Here is a 16712-nt window from a genome sequence, read left to right as displayed (position 1 = left end):
AATATGTTTTGTATTGTTTAAGTCCTACAGACACTTTCAAAAACAGTCATCAGATACTATGTATTGTTAATTTAAAACTGTTAGCCAAAACACTGGTGAAAAAACAGCACATTTTTCTAATATATGACTGTTAACCATTTAGCACAGACTCCAAATGTGACTGTCTCAAAAAGAATATGGTGCAAGCTCCCAGTCGTTCCATATGATTAGGCAAAAAGATACTTTGGCTAGAGAAGATCTTAAAACTTCTTTTACTGTGAAAAAACTTTGATAAGAGACAAAACTTATATCACTTTACACAAAATTAGGAAGCATGTAAAATCTACAGCATTGCAGAATCAGTATTATGTTTTATACACTTAAAACCTTGAAACTTAAAGCCTTGTGTTCAAAAAGGTCCAAAGACCCTTTTGCAGAACAAGATACACTCATTGCCTTCCAAGTGGAGAACATATTCAGGTATTCAATAGTGTTCAGAAGTCATTTATAAATAGCAGTGAGCACGCTGAATATTCTGATTCCATATCTACCTCTGATCTTATCAGGGGATGAAGAAGTGTTTAGATTGCAGACCCCATATTGCTTTGGAACATGCAAGTATCACTTACAAGAGCCACTTCCACTTTTTAAATCTTAGCTCATCCTTACTCCAAATTTTCCTAAGACACTCCTGTACTCCATCAACTAAACTACCAAAAAAAAGAACAAGTTTTTTCTACAGTCCTGAAACTTAGAAGACATCAGGCCACGCAGAAGATTCGAACAACACTGATTTAGATGGCATGGAACACAGGTCTTAAGTCCTGTTTATGAAAAAATTCCTAACTAGAAAGTAATATATACACAGCAAAAAAGAAAATCAGCTATGAACACCTGCACCCAATTTGTACCCACAGACCTGTGGCACCGCTAGAACACCAGATAATGATACAAATCAGGTACCTCACTACTACGTAAGAGAGATTGTGTGCTAACCATAAGTACATAGCAGAATGGTGAAAAGAAAAAAATTCAGGTAGTGAAGAAGGGAGAGAAAATACGAAGTTAAGTATTAAAGATATAAGCATCTCAAGAATGATAAGCATTGCATTTTTTTAATACGACGCAATTATAACACTGGAATGAACATCATAAAAGAGATAAGTCAATTTATTTCCAAAGACAGAATTTATGTTCAAAAATTCAGTATGGACTGCCTAGCAGACTGCACTGCTCGGACAGACAGGTAGAGTAAATCTCTCCTTAAGGAAGAACAATCCTCAGACTGGCAGTAAGAACAGGCACTGAGCAGTCAGCTTCAGAAAGTTTTTTTAACACCTATTTAGGCCTTGATCATTATGCCAGTTATCAACTGAAATAACTAAAATTTTGGTGGGAAAAAAAAAATCAAAATGAACAAACGAGACATGTAGAATAAACACAGGCTTACATAACAGTGAAACAGTAACAATTACCAAAAAATAGATTCCAATTAGAGAAAAACAGGCCCCAAGTAGTACACAGCCCATTCTTGAAACAGGCCAGCAGACAAGATGAAAACAATGGGCAGGTGTGGTCCCCACACTTCCCCAAAACTTATCTTGTTCACAGCCTAGAACACTGGGTAGATAAACACTGAGTAGTTGGATTCACAGTATTAACATACTATTACCAAACTAATGAGCTACTGATTAGCATACTAAAATACCAACCAATAGGCTAGAGGGACCTCTACTGAAAAAAAAAAGCTCTTACTCTTTGAGCACATGTACTGAAAATTTTGAGCACTGTCACTTTAAATGGAAACAAAGAATTAATCAACAAAGAATCAGTATTTCAAGAACCTAGAAGAGTAAGATGATCCACAAGTATATTTTTTCAGTGTGTTTTCTCTACAGAAAAGTAGTATTAAAATTCCTGTGACTGACACTATCCCTCTAAGTTCGTAAAGACACTAAAGATTGATTTCTCTAGCAGTTACTCACAGCACACAAAAATTTACAGAATTTAAACAACCAGATCCTCCCTTGAAAACTTGTAAATTGAAAGCTAGCATATTTGTTCCATAAGAGCCGTATGCTGGAAGGACCATGTGAGCTTTCTTTTAAAATATTAACACACACCATAGTAAGGTTGCTGAATCAACAGTCAGGCCTTTAAAACATAGTTACCATTCTTCCAAGTAAAAAAAAAAAAACAAACAACACCAAAAAATCCACCTTACTATTAATTTTGAAACAGTAACACTTTGCTATCTAAACAATTGGAAGACACAATTCAAAGCAAAGTGAGTAGCAATATCACTGACATTAGTCATGGTGATGTCATTAGAAATATTGCAAAACCTACAAGATTTTTAACATTTAAAAGGAAAACTAGCTAGCACAAGAATGTAAGGACTAAAACCAAACAAGATTTTTCTCATAATTAAAAGGGACAGAGTCAGCTTGACACATTATTAAATTTCAGCCATCACGTACTAATATTAAACCAGAAGGTTTTTATTATGATGTATGCTTTCAATTATATATATATATTTTAAAACAGTAATAAAAAGAATAATTTTTGTTATTTTATAGGTGCTGCAGAGCTCTACTTTCCTGAGTCAAAACCATCTATTAAGGCATGGAAAACCACCAGTCAGCAAGAAAAAACACTTCCAAAAAAAGCATAAAAGTTTAGTTCTCTTTCAGAAATTGCAATGTCATAATGATAAATACTTAAGAAAGTGATAATGAATTTGACTTAAGCTGACTATGACCCATTCAACTTAAATACATTTCAAGGACATTAATTAAAAAACACAAAAGTGATAGTACTGTACCTATCTTTGATCTGTCTGGCAGCCTTGATGCATGTCAGGGAGAAGAAAGAGAAAGTAGTTAGTATTTCCATGCAATTATCAATAGCAGTAACATGCAAGAAGGTTGAGAATAATCTCAGTTTTATTGCTTAGATTTGAAGATCAAAATGAATTTAATACTTGAATCAAAACTAATTTTCCTTTAAAGCATGTTAATAGAACGGTTAGAACGGCAGTAAGTATCACCTGGAAAAAAATTTACCTCAGGAAACACAGCAAACCAATTCTAAATTACTCAACTGCTTTGGAGTGACTTTGCCTCTTGACATAGTTGTTAGTCTTCATCACATTTTAAGAAAGCTATATAGCTAAGTGTCCCAGTTTGAGCCAGAACAGAACCAATTTTCTTTCTGGTAATTTTACTTTCAGCTAAGTCTCTTCCAGGTAGCTGCACTTACTGAAATTAATGGCAAGTTTCTCAGCCAGTGTTTGATTTGAGGACTGATAATTCTCCATGTTTATAGTTACAGCTAGAGAATGGCATGCAGAACCAAGGCTTGGTTCTGAAAAATATCTTATGGTCTGGAAAGAGAAAGGGAGTAAAGGGGTCACACCTGCAACCCTCCTTTAGGAGAAGTGGACCAGAGAGGTGACCAGAAGTGACCAAACAAAGTATTCCAAACCACACCTGTCATACTCGGTATAAATCTGAAGGAGTGTGAGGGTCAAGTTTTTTCTCTTTGCCCATGGCCAGCATCTAGGAGGATTCTGTGCATTCATTTGCCTTTGATCCAATCGCTCATGAATTTGTGTGTTCCTTCATCCAGCTCCCATCTGTTGCTGACACCAGAAGCCCAGCCTGGGATTTTTCCAGGGCTGCCCTGTAGCCTTGGTGATGACATGAGTGTTATTGGAGAGAAAGGAGGAAGGAACGGGATAGTGGTTTTGAATATATTTAAATAATTTTTCTTTTTATCACTACTGTCTCATTAAAGCTGTGTAGTTTAGTTTCCAATGCATAAAGCTCTCCCCCTTATTCTATCTCCTTTCTTGACTGGGGAGGGGCATTAATAGAGAGCATCTGTCACTCATTCAATTGCCAGACCAGTGTTAAACCATGACACCAAGTTTGTAAGATTTCAACTACCATGGTATTTTGTCTGAAACTATAAAGTGCTGATTATTCACAAGTAAGTATAACTGACTTGTTGGACTATATGACACAGGTTGTATACTCCAAAACCAAGAAAAAATAGGACTTATTTGAACTTTTCCTCTGAAACCTATCATACTATTCCAGCAATGCTTCCTAGTAGTCTCTCTTTTTATGTAACTACTCAAAACCACAGAACATAGCTGTTTCCAGTATTTAAAGGCTTCCACTGAAGCAGATGTAGAAGTGGTGATATTTCAGAGATAAACATTAACTAGTATTTAGAAAGACAAGTCCCTGTCCTTCACCAAGAGGAACTGCCAACCCTAGACAAAAACTTATTGTTACAGTAATGATGGCTTAGTTAGGTCTGTTGCATTAGTGTTTGATGTTAACATTGCTACTTATCTAGCTGCTTATCAACAGTACTACTGTTCCTTCTAAAGAGAAGACACGAAACATCAGGTAGCTTCCTAGTTTAAAGTCAAACAAAAGCAGGTAACTCCTTCTAACTCAATATTAAGCACACTGAGTGGAAAAAAAATCCAAACAAACCAACAAAATGTTAGTTACCCCTACTTTACTGGGAAGTAGGAGGAAAAAAAAATAGCAAGTGTTCAGAAATAACACAGAAATAGTTTTTTTCACCTCCCTGCTTATTTCTAAGGCCAGGCTAGACAGGACTTTGAGCAGTCTTGTCTAATGGGAAGTGTCCCTGACAATGAAGGGGGGTAAAAACTAGATGATACTCAAAGTGCCTTCCAACACAAACCATTCTGTGACTCTATGGTTTTCCTACATGACAGCTGTCAACAAAAGTGACTTAAAACCAAAAACCTTCATAAACTTTATGCCCTGTAGAAGTGTAGGAGTGTAGGAGCCAAGACACAATGAACAGCCTTCCGCAAAAGAGTCCTGGCTTAACTTCTTTGAGTTTAGTTTATTTCCAGACTACTGATGAAGAAGGGTATCAGCCTATTTCAGATGAGGTGCCCAGCAGTGTAAAATTAAACACTGAACCCTACTGTGCGCTAGAGTTCATATTCCTTTAACTTCCAAGTAAACCGATGGAGAGAATACAGGAACCAAAACCCAGCATAGAAAAAATATTAAAAAATAATCATAGTTTAGTCTTACACTAATTTCTCCTGAACTGGTTTACTTGAGAATCCAAAGAAAACTTTTTCTAATAAAAGAATATGGCCTGGAGCTCTCCTTTTATGAGAACTTGATATTTCTATTAATTGAGCAATAAATTTAGCTACCTAACAGCAAAAGCAGCATTACCTTAAAACGCCATACCCAAAGGCACATTTACAAGTGCAAAGTAGAGTAATACAATTTTCAAATCCCAGATGCTAGAGTTCAGTATCCTCAGACTCAGACGCCAAATTTGAAGACAGGTTTTTTTCTCTCCAGCAAGCACTCAAATAAGACCCCTTAATTTATTGGATTGAAAAAGCATTAGAGATATTAAAAAACAAACAAACAAAAAACCACCTTACAGTAAACTCAAAACCACATTCTGAATAGAGTAAGAACTAAATTTTTACACATCACCATAATAAGAGAGAAAGGACAATTCAAACTGAAGTTCTAAGAAAAATACTCAGTTTAGCAACTCTCACTCTTAAAGGCAAGTAGATCAAAACTGACACTCACGAAGCATGACAGCACACAAACACAGCTGCCAAAAGCTACACCTGATACAGTAAGACAGCTTGCATTCCCACTCTGTTACAATAATTTGTGTCCTTGTCTCCATTAAAAAGCAGAAAGGCAAAAGTAACTGGGTCTTGGATTTGGCATGGCTGATCCTACTACCAACACAAGGATACTATAGCAAGCCTAGTATACAGAGTCAGTGTACATGTAGAACTGCTTTATTAATTTGTAAGTGTATTTTTACAGTTAGGTACATGTTGCCTGATTTACAAGTCTGCTGTGGTAAAGTCCACATTATCTGTAATGAGATCAGAGGCTGAACTCTAGGTTCTTGCCTACACAGTACATAAATGCATGTAGAAGGTTTCAGGAATAGGTGGAAGAGGACAGCTATACAGTTCAGGTATACAAATTAAAGATCCACAGCTTGCATGAAGTTCTGCAAAACATATTTGTCATCCACAATTGCTCTAGCTAGAATACAGAGACTCTGCATTGTGTAGTAGCACTGAGCAACTAATTGGTCACCTGCCATGGATTTGAGGGCTAGCCATCACACATTTACATAAGTCTTAGTTCAGTTTTTTTGAGATTTCTTTTACATCACTTTCCAACTTTGCTTACCTAGCATCAGTACAAGTTTGCTTATCAATAACAGTTGTCCTGCAGAATGCATTACTTTCCCTCTCCCTTCACTCTAAGAAAAAACTTTTAGAAGATGCATGAATATTCAAGATTATAGTGCTTGACTTGGCCTCCTCAACAAAGCATTAAGTGTATTTTTATATGCCTTTCTATCCTTACTCTCAGTATTCTCAGTAAGTTTGCAGAGACCAGTACAGTCATGGAAAGGATATTTAAAATTGAGACAAATACCGTATGTCTTATGCACATCTGATCAGTGTTTTCTACCTTTAAGAATTCCACAGGGTCCTTTATGTCCAGTGACTCTGCAGCAAGCTCCAGCAGCTCTTCAGAACTCTCTAAGGCACTACTACACTGGCTAAGCTGATCCTGAAGCAAAAACAGAAAGAATAATGACATATTCACATTAAAAAAGTGGCTTATAAGCTACAGCTTCACTATGTATCTGTCACAACTTCCTACTTTATCTAATCAAGGCTATTTCTTCTGAAGCAGCGTGTTAACTAGAACTTCACGCTTGAGAAGCACACAGTGATACATGACATATACTATATATCCATCCAGGGAAAAGTTAGGTAGCAAAGTCTGATTTAAAACCCACATTTCCCTTCAAGGTCTGGTGGGTTTTTTTGGGGTGGTTTTTTTTTGTGTCTTTGTGTTTTTTTGTTTTTTGGTTTTTTTTGTTTTTTTTTTTTTTTTTTTTTTTTTTTTTTTTTTTTGAGGGTTTTTTTTTCCCCAGCACCACGATTTCAGAAGCTAAGAAATGCTTACATCTGCATGTATTACAATTTCTATTTATGGAACTGCAACTACACTAATGAAGTGATACTGTTTAATGCCTTGAAAAAGGCAACTGTTTTACCCCTAACCAATTTTAGAATTGTTGCAAGGCAATTCTGAAAATCAGTATTGATGTATAGCAAAAGGAGACTATAGATGAAAGGGAATAGAAGGGCAAAACAGATACTTCCTTCAGGATTACTCAAAACTCATTAGTAAAATACCATTCCCAGCACATAAAACTGTACAGAGAACTCCTACTGTTAGATACTACTGGTATATCCCTAAAAAGGTTAGTTTTGATTACCCTGCATAAACACATTGCAAGATACACAAGATGCAAATTCTAAACCTTCCAGCAGCTTTTGTGCTGCCATTCAAGCTGCAGCTGTGTTTTCTAACTCACGTGATACTTACTGAAATATCTCACAAAAAGTCAAGAGCAAGTAATTATTTTTCTTTAAAACATTTTAGGAAAGACAGTTTGCTCTAAAGCAGTCACTGTCTCAAAAGCAACCAATAGTTGTGTTAACTTCAAGACTGGTCTCAAGTACTTCAGAAGTGTAACTATGTATTGGCAATGTGGCAAGTTGACCTGGGCCATATGCCAAATGCCCCACAGATTTACTGTTTAAGGAGAAGTTATCAGCCAGGAAACAGTCCAGCATCTAGAAGACTCGGCACAGTTTCCAAATAAATCCATGCCATTAACTTTCCTCTTTGGAGGATATCCAATGCTGATAAACTCAGATATACCATGATATTGCCAAAACATCCCAGGCAAACACCTCAGAAGACAGAGCCAATGCCAGAGGTATTTTCAAGCAGCTTTACAGAAATGGCATGGTAACCAGATGCTTACATTAGCATCTTACTGATACTTATCTGCACTTGCTAGTTAAAAATAAATACTTAAATATCATTAAAATAGACTGCCCAAAATGAAACATTATACTTTCAAAGCCAGGGTTTACGGAAATTTCTAATTTTGACCTTAACTACCAAGGATAAGTCTAAATATTAAATTCTCACTGTCATCCATTATTATGCAGCCTCAGCACTTTAGGTTACAGCTTATTTTCAACAAGGGCATTCAGTAAACTACAGAAGACTAAATACAGCACAAGAACCTTAAAAGGACAATAAATGAAGCAATTTATTCAATTCAAATAAGATGTTTAGACCTCACTGAAGTTCACTGGTTTCCTCATACAAAGGTAATTTTCAGCACTAGTCAAAGACCATGGCTTGGATTAATGCATTTAGTTCAACAGTTTTCATAATTTCGTTTAGTAGATTGACTATTGAGAAAAGCACTCTTGCAGTGCTCTCAATTAGAGAAAGGTTGGTCTGCAATCAAGTAAATAGAATGTTCTTTGGGTCTACAGTCAGAGAACAACCTTAACTGAAAGACAAGTAGGGCAATTAACAACTGTGTCAGTGATCTGTAACATTCCATTTGTCTTCATCCTCTTCTGGCAAAGCAGCAGCTCAGCTGTCCAACACAGATACTGGGCAGCAGTTCTTGATATAGCTGTGGCACTGACAAGCTTTCAGAAGAACTTGATTCAATTATACCTGATCTTGATAAAACTAGGTTATCTATCAGAAAATTAAAAGAATTAACAGAAAATTTCGATGGTTAAGTCAAACCACCAAGCAAGTAACTACCAACACATTTTGCAGTTCCAGAATTGCAAGACTTGCAAGATTAACTTCATACTTTTTCTTCACTAGAAGATAGAAGAACTGAATGCCACAGCATTCATAGCACAGCTGAATTTCTCCTGTGAGCTGCTCATTAAGAGGCAATTTTCTTCAACAATTTAAGTCCACTGTCCCTGAATGTGGGCAGATCTCTGTTGAAAAACTTCAGAAGAACCCAAAACAGACAAATGGGGGGAAAGATTAAACTGGAGATGGAAAAAGTGCACTGAAGTCCTTAACTTCAGTTGTGCACTCAGTTTTGGAAAGTATGAACATAAAGGCTTTATAAAGAATAAAGGCATCTATGGAATCTGTTTCAGGAAACAGCTCCTAGGACCTCTCAAGGTGAAGTTTTTCACGAACAAATACCTTCCTTATTGCTTTGCATAAGCAAAAAAAAACCTAGATAGAAGAATGCTGCAACTATAAATATTTAACAAGAAAAGCTGGAGAAACATTTTCAGCTAACTAGATGTAATGCCCTTTGAGCCACATGCAACTAGTCTTTCTGAAAACTGGAACCAGCTTGCTACAAGTTACTGGAAATACATTACAGATGTTTCAGAAACTTATTTTTTGTTTTATTTCTTTGAAACCAATTGAATAGATTGCCTTAGACAAAATTATGAAACCACAAGCTGGTGAAATTCATGTACCAGGTTCAGTGCCCTGGTGCCTTTCTGTATGCATACACAATTAGGTTTTCGTCAACAAGTGGAGAATGGCCAGTTCTGTCCGTAGGAAAGCAGCCTTTCTGATAAGAACACCTGGTGTGATTCTCACCTAGAAGGTCAAGCCTGAGCAAATCACCCGCATACAACTACAGGTTCATATGCTCATACCACAAATATGAGAAGGAAACCAATTTCAGTCCAGAAGCTGTTCTTCAGTTTGGAGGGAATAAACATACCTAAGTCTGTGCAGCACATATCTATGCTCCTGTGCAGCCACTCTCCAACTGCAAATTGTACTGATAATACAAATCCTTTTCTACATAACAATGTAGAGAACAATGTTGAGAACATAAAATATGCTGGAGATCATTAAGTAGTCTAGAAGAAGGGACAGGAGAAGTACTTCCATGAAAGAAAATATTCAACTTACTGCATTTCTTGCAACCCCCACCAAAATCTCATTTTCAGTTGAGAGTTAAAACAGCAGTTTAAAGCTGCTTTTACTTAGCCGCAAGAATTTACAGATGTAGTTACACAGTTACCTGCAGGGCTTGAATTTTACGGGCCTCTTCTTGCTGAATAGTGTTGGCCATACTTCCCTTCATCTCATCCAGTATAGAATACAGACCATCAAATTCTTCATCCAACTCACTGATGGCATTAGTAGAATTTATCTGTGAAGAGAATTGAAACAACTGCAATTGGTAGTGGAAACAATTCAGACCTTCCTATAGACTGAAAGTTATACTGTATACCCATACATATTTTGCTGTGTTTACCTTGTCACTCCTCCTCACATTATGAAAAGGTAAAAAAATATTAAGAATGGTGGACATCTCCTAAGCAGACTTTACTTCAGGACACAGAAGGCTGAAATCCACAAAAATTCCATGATAGTAAAAATTGCAGTGAACCAATGTATTTGGAAACTTTCCCTGGCAAAAGGCCTTCATTTTCCTCTTGCAATTTTATTTGGATTACTAGGCTGTAAGGAGGTAGACATCCAGCTCCATTTAAAATATTTTCATTTGATACTAAAAATTGCACTCAAGAAACCAGCTTAGAGATCTGCTGGACGATTTTCATTTCTGTAACTAAGTTGGCAGAGCTTTAAAGTAAAAAAATTATGGTTTATGGATGTCCTAAAGGAACGTAAACCTTTCCCTAGTGTATGCTCTAAAAATCAGGTCTTTTACAGTAAAGCCAATAATTTGAGAAAATAAAGAGCAATGAATTTTCTCTCAAGTATCAGGATAGTCTCTTTTCAGTCTGCCAAGTATACTAGCTGTCTAACAAAACAGAGACCACTTCCAATTAACAGGAGTTTGCGATCTTACATAAAAATCCAGATTCTCCACAGAAAACAAATCCCACAATAGCTCTTTACACAAAAAGCAGAAGAACTGTATCTTTTTAAAAAAAATTTTTTCCTATCTGGTTCCAATATGAAGTTATATTTTAAATTTGATTTTAGAGACCATGCCTTGTGTACTTCTCATACATTTTGAGGCTGACAAAACTGAAAACCTGTCCCCCGACCCACTGTAATCTATAAGCCTTACATATATACCTGAATATTTTTTATTGTATGGTTCAGCATGTCAATGAAGTTGTGAATTTCATCATTTTTATTTGCTAGAGTAGACACAATTCTTTCCAGAGTTTCCTAGAATTATAAAAAAATAAAATTAAATTAAATTTTTAAAAAAGGGAAAGAAATTGTAAATGAACCTTGTAATTTTTTTTAAACATCACTATTTCAAGATATCTGGAAGTTAATCATACACATTCCAGCTGCAGTTAATTCAACTCTTATCCTAATGGAATCAGGATATATATTTTGCTAGAAAAGAGAAAGAGTATCAAAGGTCTAAGAAGGATTCCATTGAACTGAAGATTTCCAGCCATTAGTTTAAGCAAAATCAAGAAACTGTTCCATGTGTTCCATGATATACCACTGTTCCACAGGCTTTTGCTACCCCTATTACTGCAACTAACAGCTCAAAACCAAAATATCTGCTGGAATAACACTCTGCCATATAAGCAGCTTCTCCAGATGAGAAAACTAGTGGTTGTGCAACCACCACTAGTATAAAGAACTAATTAAAAGAAACCACCCAACTAGTAAAAGCCCAAAGAAATATCAGCACTTTCTATTGTCTGAAGAAGCTAGTGTTAAATAACTGATCTGACAGTTTATTCTATACAGAGAGTACATCTGTAACAGTGGTTTTTAAACTTATTCTACAAGTGTTAAAATATTTTGGCAAATAATTTGTATGTTCTAATTAAAAGTGGCCTCAAAGAGGAAAGCCTGGGAAAGAATATCTGCCAGCTGGGAAAGAATATCAAGGTTATTTCTGTAGTGTATTTCCTCCAGTCATTAAAATGCAGTAGATTCAGCTTCCAAAACAAATACTAAGCAGAAAAATGGTTAAGCAAATCAAAATGCATACATAAACTAAATCAGACTACCAGATCTAATTTTGTTAAGTAGTCAGTCTCATACTCTAAGATTTTGACAAAAATACATCTAAGCTTGCTACTTAAAACTATGTAGAGTTATATAATGAAAGCTCAGAACATATCAGCATATATAAGTAAAAATAAAGGGCCAGGTGTAAAGGTAACCAAGAATTTTCTGTTATTTAATTCAGCGTGGTGAATGAGAAATCTGGTTTTAAAATGCTAAGTTTGCCTCTTTTAAAAGAAAAAAAGTAAAAGCTGTCTTAATTACAATTAAGACACTATTAATCAGATAGACTCCAAGTTTCAAGTTACTCAGCTTAACATTGTTACTTCACAGTGTTTAGGAAACCCAGGCATGGGGAGCTAGTAAGCACACAATAAAAAGAGCCAGACCACCAAAAAGATGTTTCAAAGGCCCCTCCCACCAGCACTTTTGTAAACATCATTTACTACTTAGATCACTTACATGCATTAAAGTAAGAAAAATATTTTATTCTTTCACAACAGCCACCGCATTATGTTCTGTATAACGAATTTCTTCACTAATACTAAGCCATACTTGTACTTGTTTCTTCTGACATCTTCCTCAGCAGTTTTCAAAATTGGTACTATGGCCTACTGTCTGTTCACATAGCGTCATGGTCAAAGTTAAACAACTAGCAGAGGGAAGAGAAATTTACTGCATTTACCACAGGTATTGTGATGGTGTTAAGATATAACAGACTAGCAATGACTGAAATTAGGACTCTGAGGAGAATCAAGATCAGATTTGACTTTTTTAAGGGAATGTAGTGCTAGGACAAGAGGCAACGGTTTTAAACTGGAAGAGGGTAGATATAGGCTAGACACTACAAATAAATTCTTTCCTTTGAGGGTGATGAGACATCAGCACAGGTTGCCCAGGAAAAGCCATGGCTCTCCCATTCCTGGAAGCATTCAAGACCAGGTTGGGACTGGGACTTCGGTCCCACGGATGGGACTTTGATCAACCTAGCCTAGTGGCAGAGAGGTTGGAAACAGATAATGGTCCCTTCCATCCCAAACCATTCTATGACCCCATGACTGGCTTCTTTCAGAAACCAAGAGTACAGAAAGTCTTTGTCACTTTGTTACAAAATCTTTGTATTGTCTACTCAAACCTAAACATGTGCAAAGACTAATTTGTACACATTAGATTGATGAAATACTCTTGTCCAGCCAGCTGCTTATGCATTCACTACAGACCAGGGGCAATTGTTTTCACATGTCAGACAGCTCACAGTTAAGCCTTAGATCCTATAAACATACCTGTCAATTTTGATGAACTAGAAAACTCCCAATCCTCTTTCAACTAGGATTTTAGGGCTTACTCTGATCCACCACATGGAAAAAAAAACTTAGTCTTCTTGCACAAAGTACTGAATAATGCCTTTATTTTTTATAGCTACATATGACAAAGAGCTACATGTGAGGAATGCCTAGAAAACCTTTAAACAGCCAAACATATAGAAGCAACAGGCAGGTAGCAATCAAACAAGGTTTTCCACTACATCTAAAGTTGAAGTCAACTGTCTAAACCAGGATCAGTAGGGTTCTTTTTTAAAAAGCTTCAAATTTCTGCAAACAGAAATTCCTCCAACTCTGGTCAAGCTCAAACTTGATTAGACATCTTTTACAAAAGCAGCTCAAGAGGTTAAAAATATCCACCAGCAGCAGACAGAATATATTTTAAAACACAGTGCACAAGCTACCAGAACAGAAAGTCAGCTTTTAGGAATCCTTAACTTATAACTTCTAATCAACAATACGTAACAAATGTTTTTTCTTCCCAACATGCCAGGACACGTGGCAAATTCAGAACACTGCACTGTTGCCACTTCGTCCTTTAAGGGGAATTTCTGAAAACCACTGCAATTACATGCAATGAAAAGGATGCTAGAAAAGTCACTATTGTAAGCAGCAGTTGAGGCTTAGAATCTATTTCATTAAGTAATTACATCAAGCACCAAGCTCAGTAAAGCTTCTTGGTATTTCTACACTGAAGGAAATTTAAATATATTCCCCACTGACAGATGGAATATTTGGCAGAATCCTATTACAAATAATTTTCTTTCAGGCTTCTATCTGGCTAGCAGGTGGTAAGTGAGGTCTGTTTCAAATGCATTTTCAATTAATGCACTTCCAACACTATAGAATGTTTATTACAGATGTTATCTTTGCTGCAGTCAGTGAGCTTCATACTGCTCTTCACTTTTATACTCTTTCTACTCTTATTCTCTGAATCTAATACACTCTTTGCCAAAAAAAAAAAAAAAATATAAGGACACAGAAAGATATGAGTCAGAATAGGAAGCCCTGAAACATGGGGCTTTTAGACTTGACAGGAACATAGATGTAGATAACACTATCTATTCTTTGAATAGATAGTAACAAGCATCACAGATAGGCTCCTCATAAAAGTTAGAGTAAACTTTGATAAATTAACCAATTAGATTAGTTCTGTTTAAGAAGCAAGTTATCAGCTTGCTCAAACTCACACTGAAGTCTGACTGAATGCAGAATTGAGTTTATGAAAGAGCCTCAGGCTTAGGACAAAATCCTGTATCACACTAACTGCAGGAATGCAAGAGAAGATTGGTGAGAGAGATTATAAACACAATCAAGTAACTTGCACCTGGGGTGTCAAAAGCACATATCGAACACATGTATCATTCTTAGTCTTGTGTGCTTGACAAGTAGAATATGTGTTTTGATAACATGTATCTGATAGACCCAGAGACAGCCTATCAAACATGCTTGAGATTCCTGCCCTGATGTGAGAAAGCAAAGTAAAAAAGAAAACACTACCTACCAAAAATCCCTAATACTTAGGCCAAAGCAGCAGGTTTGAAAACTTTTGCTCACTCTCTAGCAAGGACCAAGCTGCAGAGTGCCTGCATGCCTCTGCCCCAGCTGCTGCTTCATTGTACTATATGAGATCACCTGCAATTTAAATACTTTATTTTAAGTCACTGAGCAACACTGTAATCCAGATGAGCCAGTGACAGTGAGCAACATACACCTAGAGCACCCAAAACAGCCTTTTTTTTACTTTTTCTGAGAGACTAATCTCACCTAAATCTGGTAAACACAGACTCAAATTCACATAGCATCTACTAAAACCAAACTTTGTTTTGGTATTTCTCATTTCACCTCCAAAGCACAGATGTGTGTTGCAGGGCAGGGCACAAACACCTACCATAAAACAGCAACCATCTGTGATCCGTAAATTTCAAGTCATCAGAGGTACTAGTTATCCATACCATATTCACAAACCAGTTTCCAAGCTGAAGAAAGCACAGTCTTCACAGACAGTAAGGGAAGCCCTTTTGGATGCTAGACCGAAAGTCAAAAAGCTGAGTCTGAACTTTCTGCGAACCATATCATTTTTAGAAGCTCGGTCCTCAGCCAGGAATATTTCTGCTTCTCAGTGATTTCACTTAAGAGGCAGATGGCAAGTATGGGAAGGAGGGAATTATAGGTCAGCAGCTACAGGAAAAGAAAACACTATGGAACCTTTTTATTAATTAGTTCCCTTCGGGCCTAGGTTACACCGATAGGTCACAGAAGGGCCTCCGTAAGCACCATAATTAGTTATGACAGGAATACATCACGTGAAATGGCTCTACCCCAGGGCTGTACTCCATTAAGATGCAGCGCTGCAGCGGCAACGCCAGCACTAGGCACGGAGCAGGCCCTCCCGCCGGGCGCTCCTCCGCTCCGCCACAGCCTTCAAACTTCGGCACTCCCCCGAACTCTTCCAGCGACCCAGAGGCAAGCGCCTTCCTGCCCTCTCGCACCGCACAGGGTGCGCAGCACCTCCTCAGCCGCGCCCCCTCTCTTCAGACGGTCGGCAACGCCCCGCCTGCCTGATCGATGGCTCCCAGCGGCAGCCACCCAAGACGCTTGCCGTAGCACCCCGCCGAAGCCCGACAGCACAGCCAGATGAGGCAGGGAGGTCCGGCGCTAGCCGCCGGGCGCTACCCGCGGGGAGGCCGCCGGTACTCACTCTCTGACCGTCCATGATGCTGGAGGTAGCGCAAGCACCACCGCCGCAGCGCCAAGCCGCGGGTACAGACACACGCGGCCTCCTCCGCCGCACCCGGGCAGTCCGTCCCGCGCCACCCCCGCCCACCAGCGCACGCGCGCCAGGGTGCGGCAGGGCAGTCAGCGCATGCTCCCCGCCCGCCCCTCCGCTCCCACACAGCCCCCCCCGCACATGCCGCCCGCACGTGCGCCTCACCGCCTCCCCCCCGGGGAGGGCCCCTGGACGTGTGCAGTAGGAGCTGCCTCCCGCGGGGCGGTGGGGGCGGGATAGGCCGTGTTCGAGCCGCGCTATCGGCTGGACGGGGGTGCGGAGCGGGGTGGCGGTGTCTGGGGCGGTATCTGGGGCGACCCTTTCGCATGTGGTCCGGGACGCGGAGGCTGGAGCGTCCCAGCACAGCGCCCGACACTCGCCTGCGGCAGCACTATGCAGGGAAGCATCCACGACTCAGGAGGATGCCGTGCCGCCGGGAACCTCTGCCCCTCCTTGGGCCTTAGTCATTGAATCATAGAGTGTTGGAAAAAAACTTAGATCACCTTAGATCCAATCCCGTATGATCACAGCAATGTAACAATCGCAATAACGTATGTATTATTATTATATGTGTACATATATTAGGTCAGGCTTCCCTTAAGCTTTGTCTCAGAGCCCAATAAACCAATTTCCAAAAAAAAGAAAAAACGTTGTTTCTTAGCAGCTTTGGGAAGAAACTGTAATTTCATAATGATATTTTACAGAGATGTAGGCATTAAACAGCCAGTGAAGCGTAAGCTG

The 16712-nt window shown here is 38.4% G+C and overlaps 1 protein-coding gene across 7 annotated transcripts in view; it reads right to left on the bottom strand.

Moving 5' to 3' along the window:
* Nucleotides 1–16035, bottom strand: part of FSD1L (fibronectin type III and SPRY domain containing 1 like) — a 29452-nt gene extending 13417 nt beyond the window's left edge. For 4 of the 7 annotated variants that reach the window (XM_071730154.1, XM_071730155.1, XM_071730156.1 and 1 more), the window contains exons 1-6: nt 15903–16035; nt 10977–11072; nt 9949–10080; nt 6513–6614; nt 3311–3364; nt 2804–2826 (exon numbers count right to left, since the gene is read on the bottom strand). In XM_071730154.1, the coding sequence (XP_071586255.1) occupies nt 2804–2826; nt 3311–3364; nt 6513–6614; nt 9949–10080; nt 10977–11072; nt 15903–15917 (422 nt within the window). In that variant the 5' untranslated portion in view covers nt 15918–16035. The remainder of the gene's footprint in view (nt 1–2803; nt 2827–3310; nt 3365–6512; nt 6615–9948; nt 10081–10976; nt 11073–15902) is intronic. The other 3 variants (XM_071730157.1, XM_071730158.1, XM_071730159.1) reach the window with 1 other exon arrangement.
* Nucleotides 16036–16712: the final 677 nt, after the last annotated feature.

The sequence above is a fragment of the Heliangelus exortis genome, chromosome Z (genome assembly GCF_036169615.1).
Source record: "Heliangelus exortis chromosome Z, bHelExo1.hap1, whole genome shotgun sequence".
NCBI classification, from domain to species: Eukaryota; Metazoa; Chordata; class Aves; order Apodiformes; family Trochilidae; genus Heliangelus; species Heliangelus exortis.
This window is presented reverse-complemented; position numbering and strand designations above follow the sequence as displayed.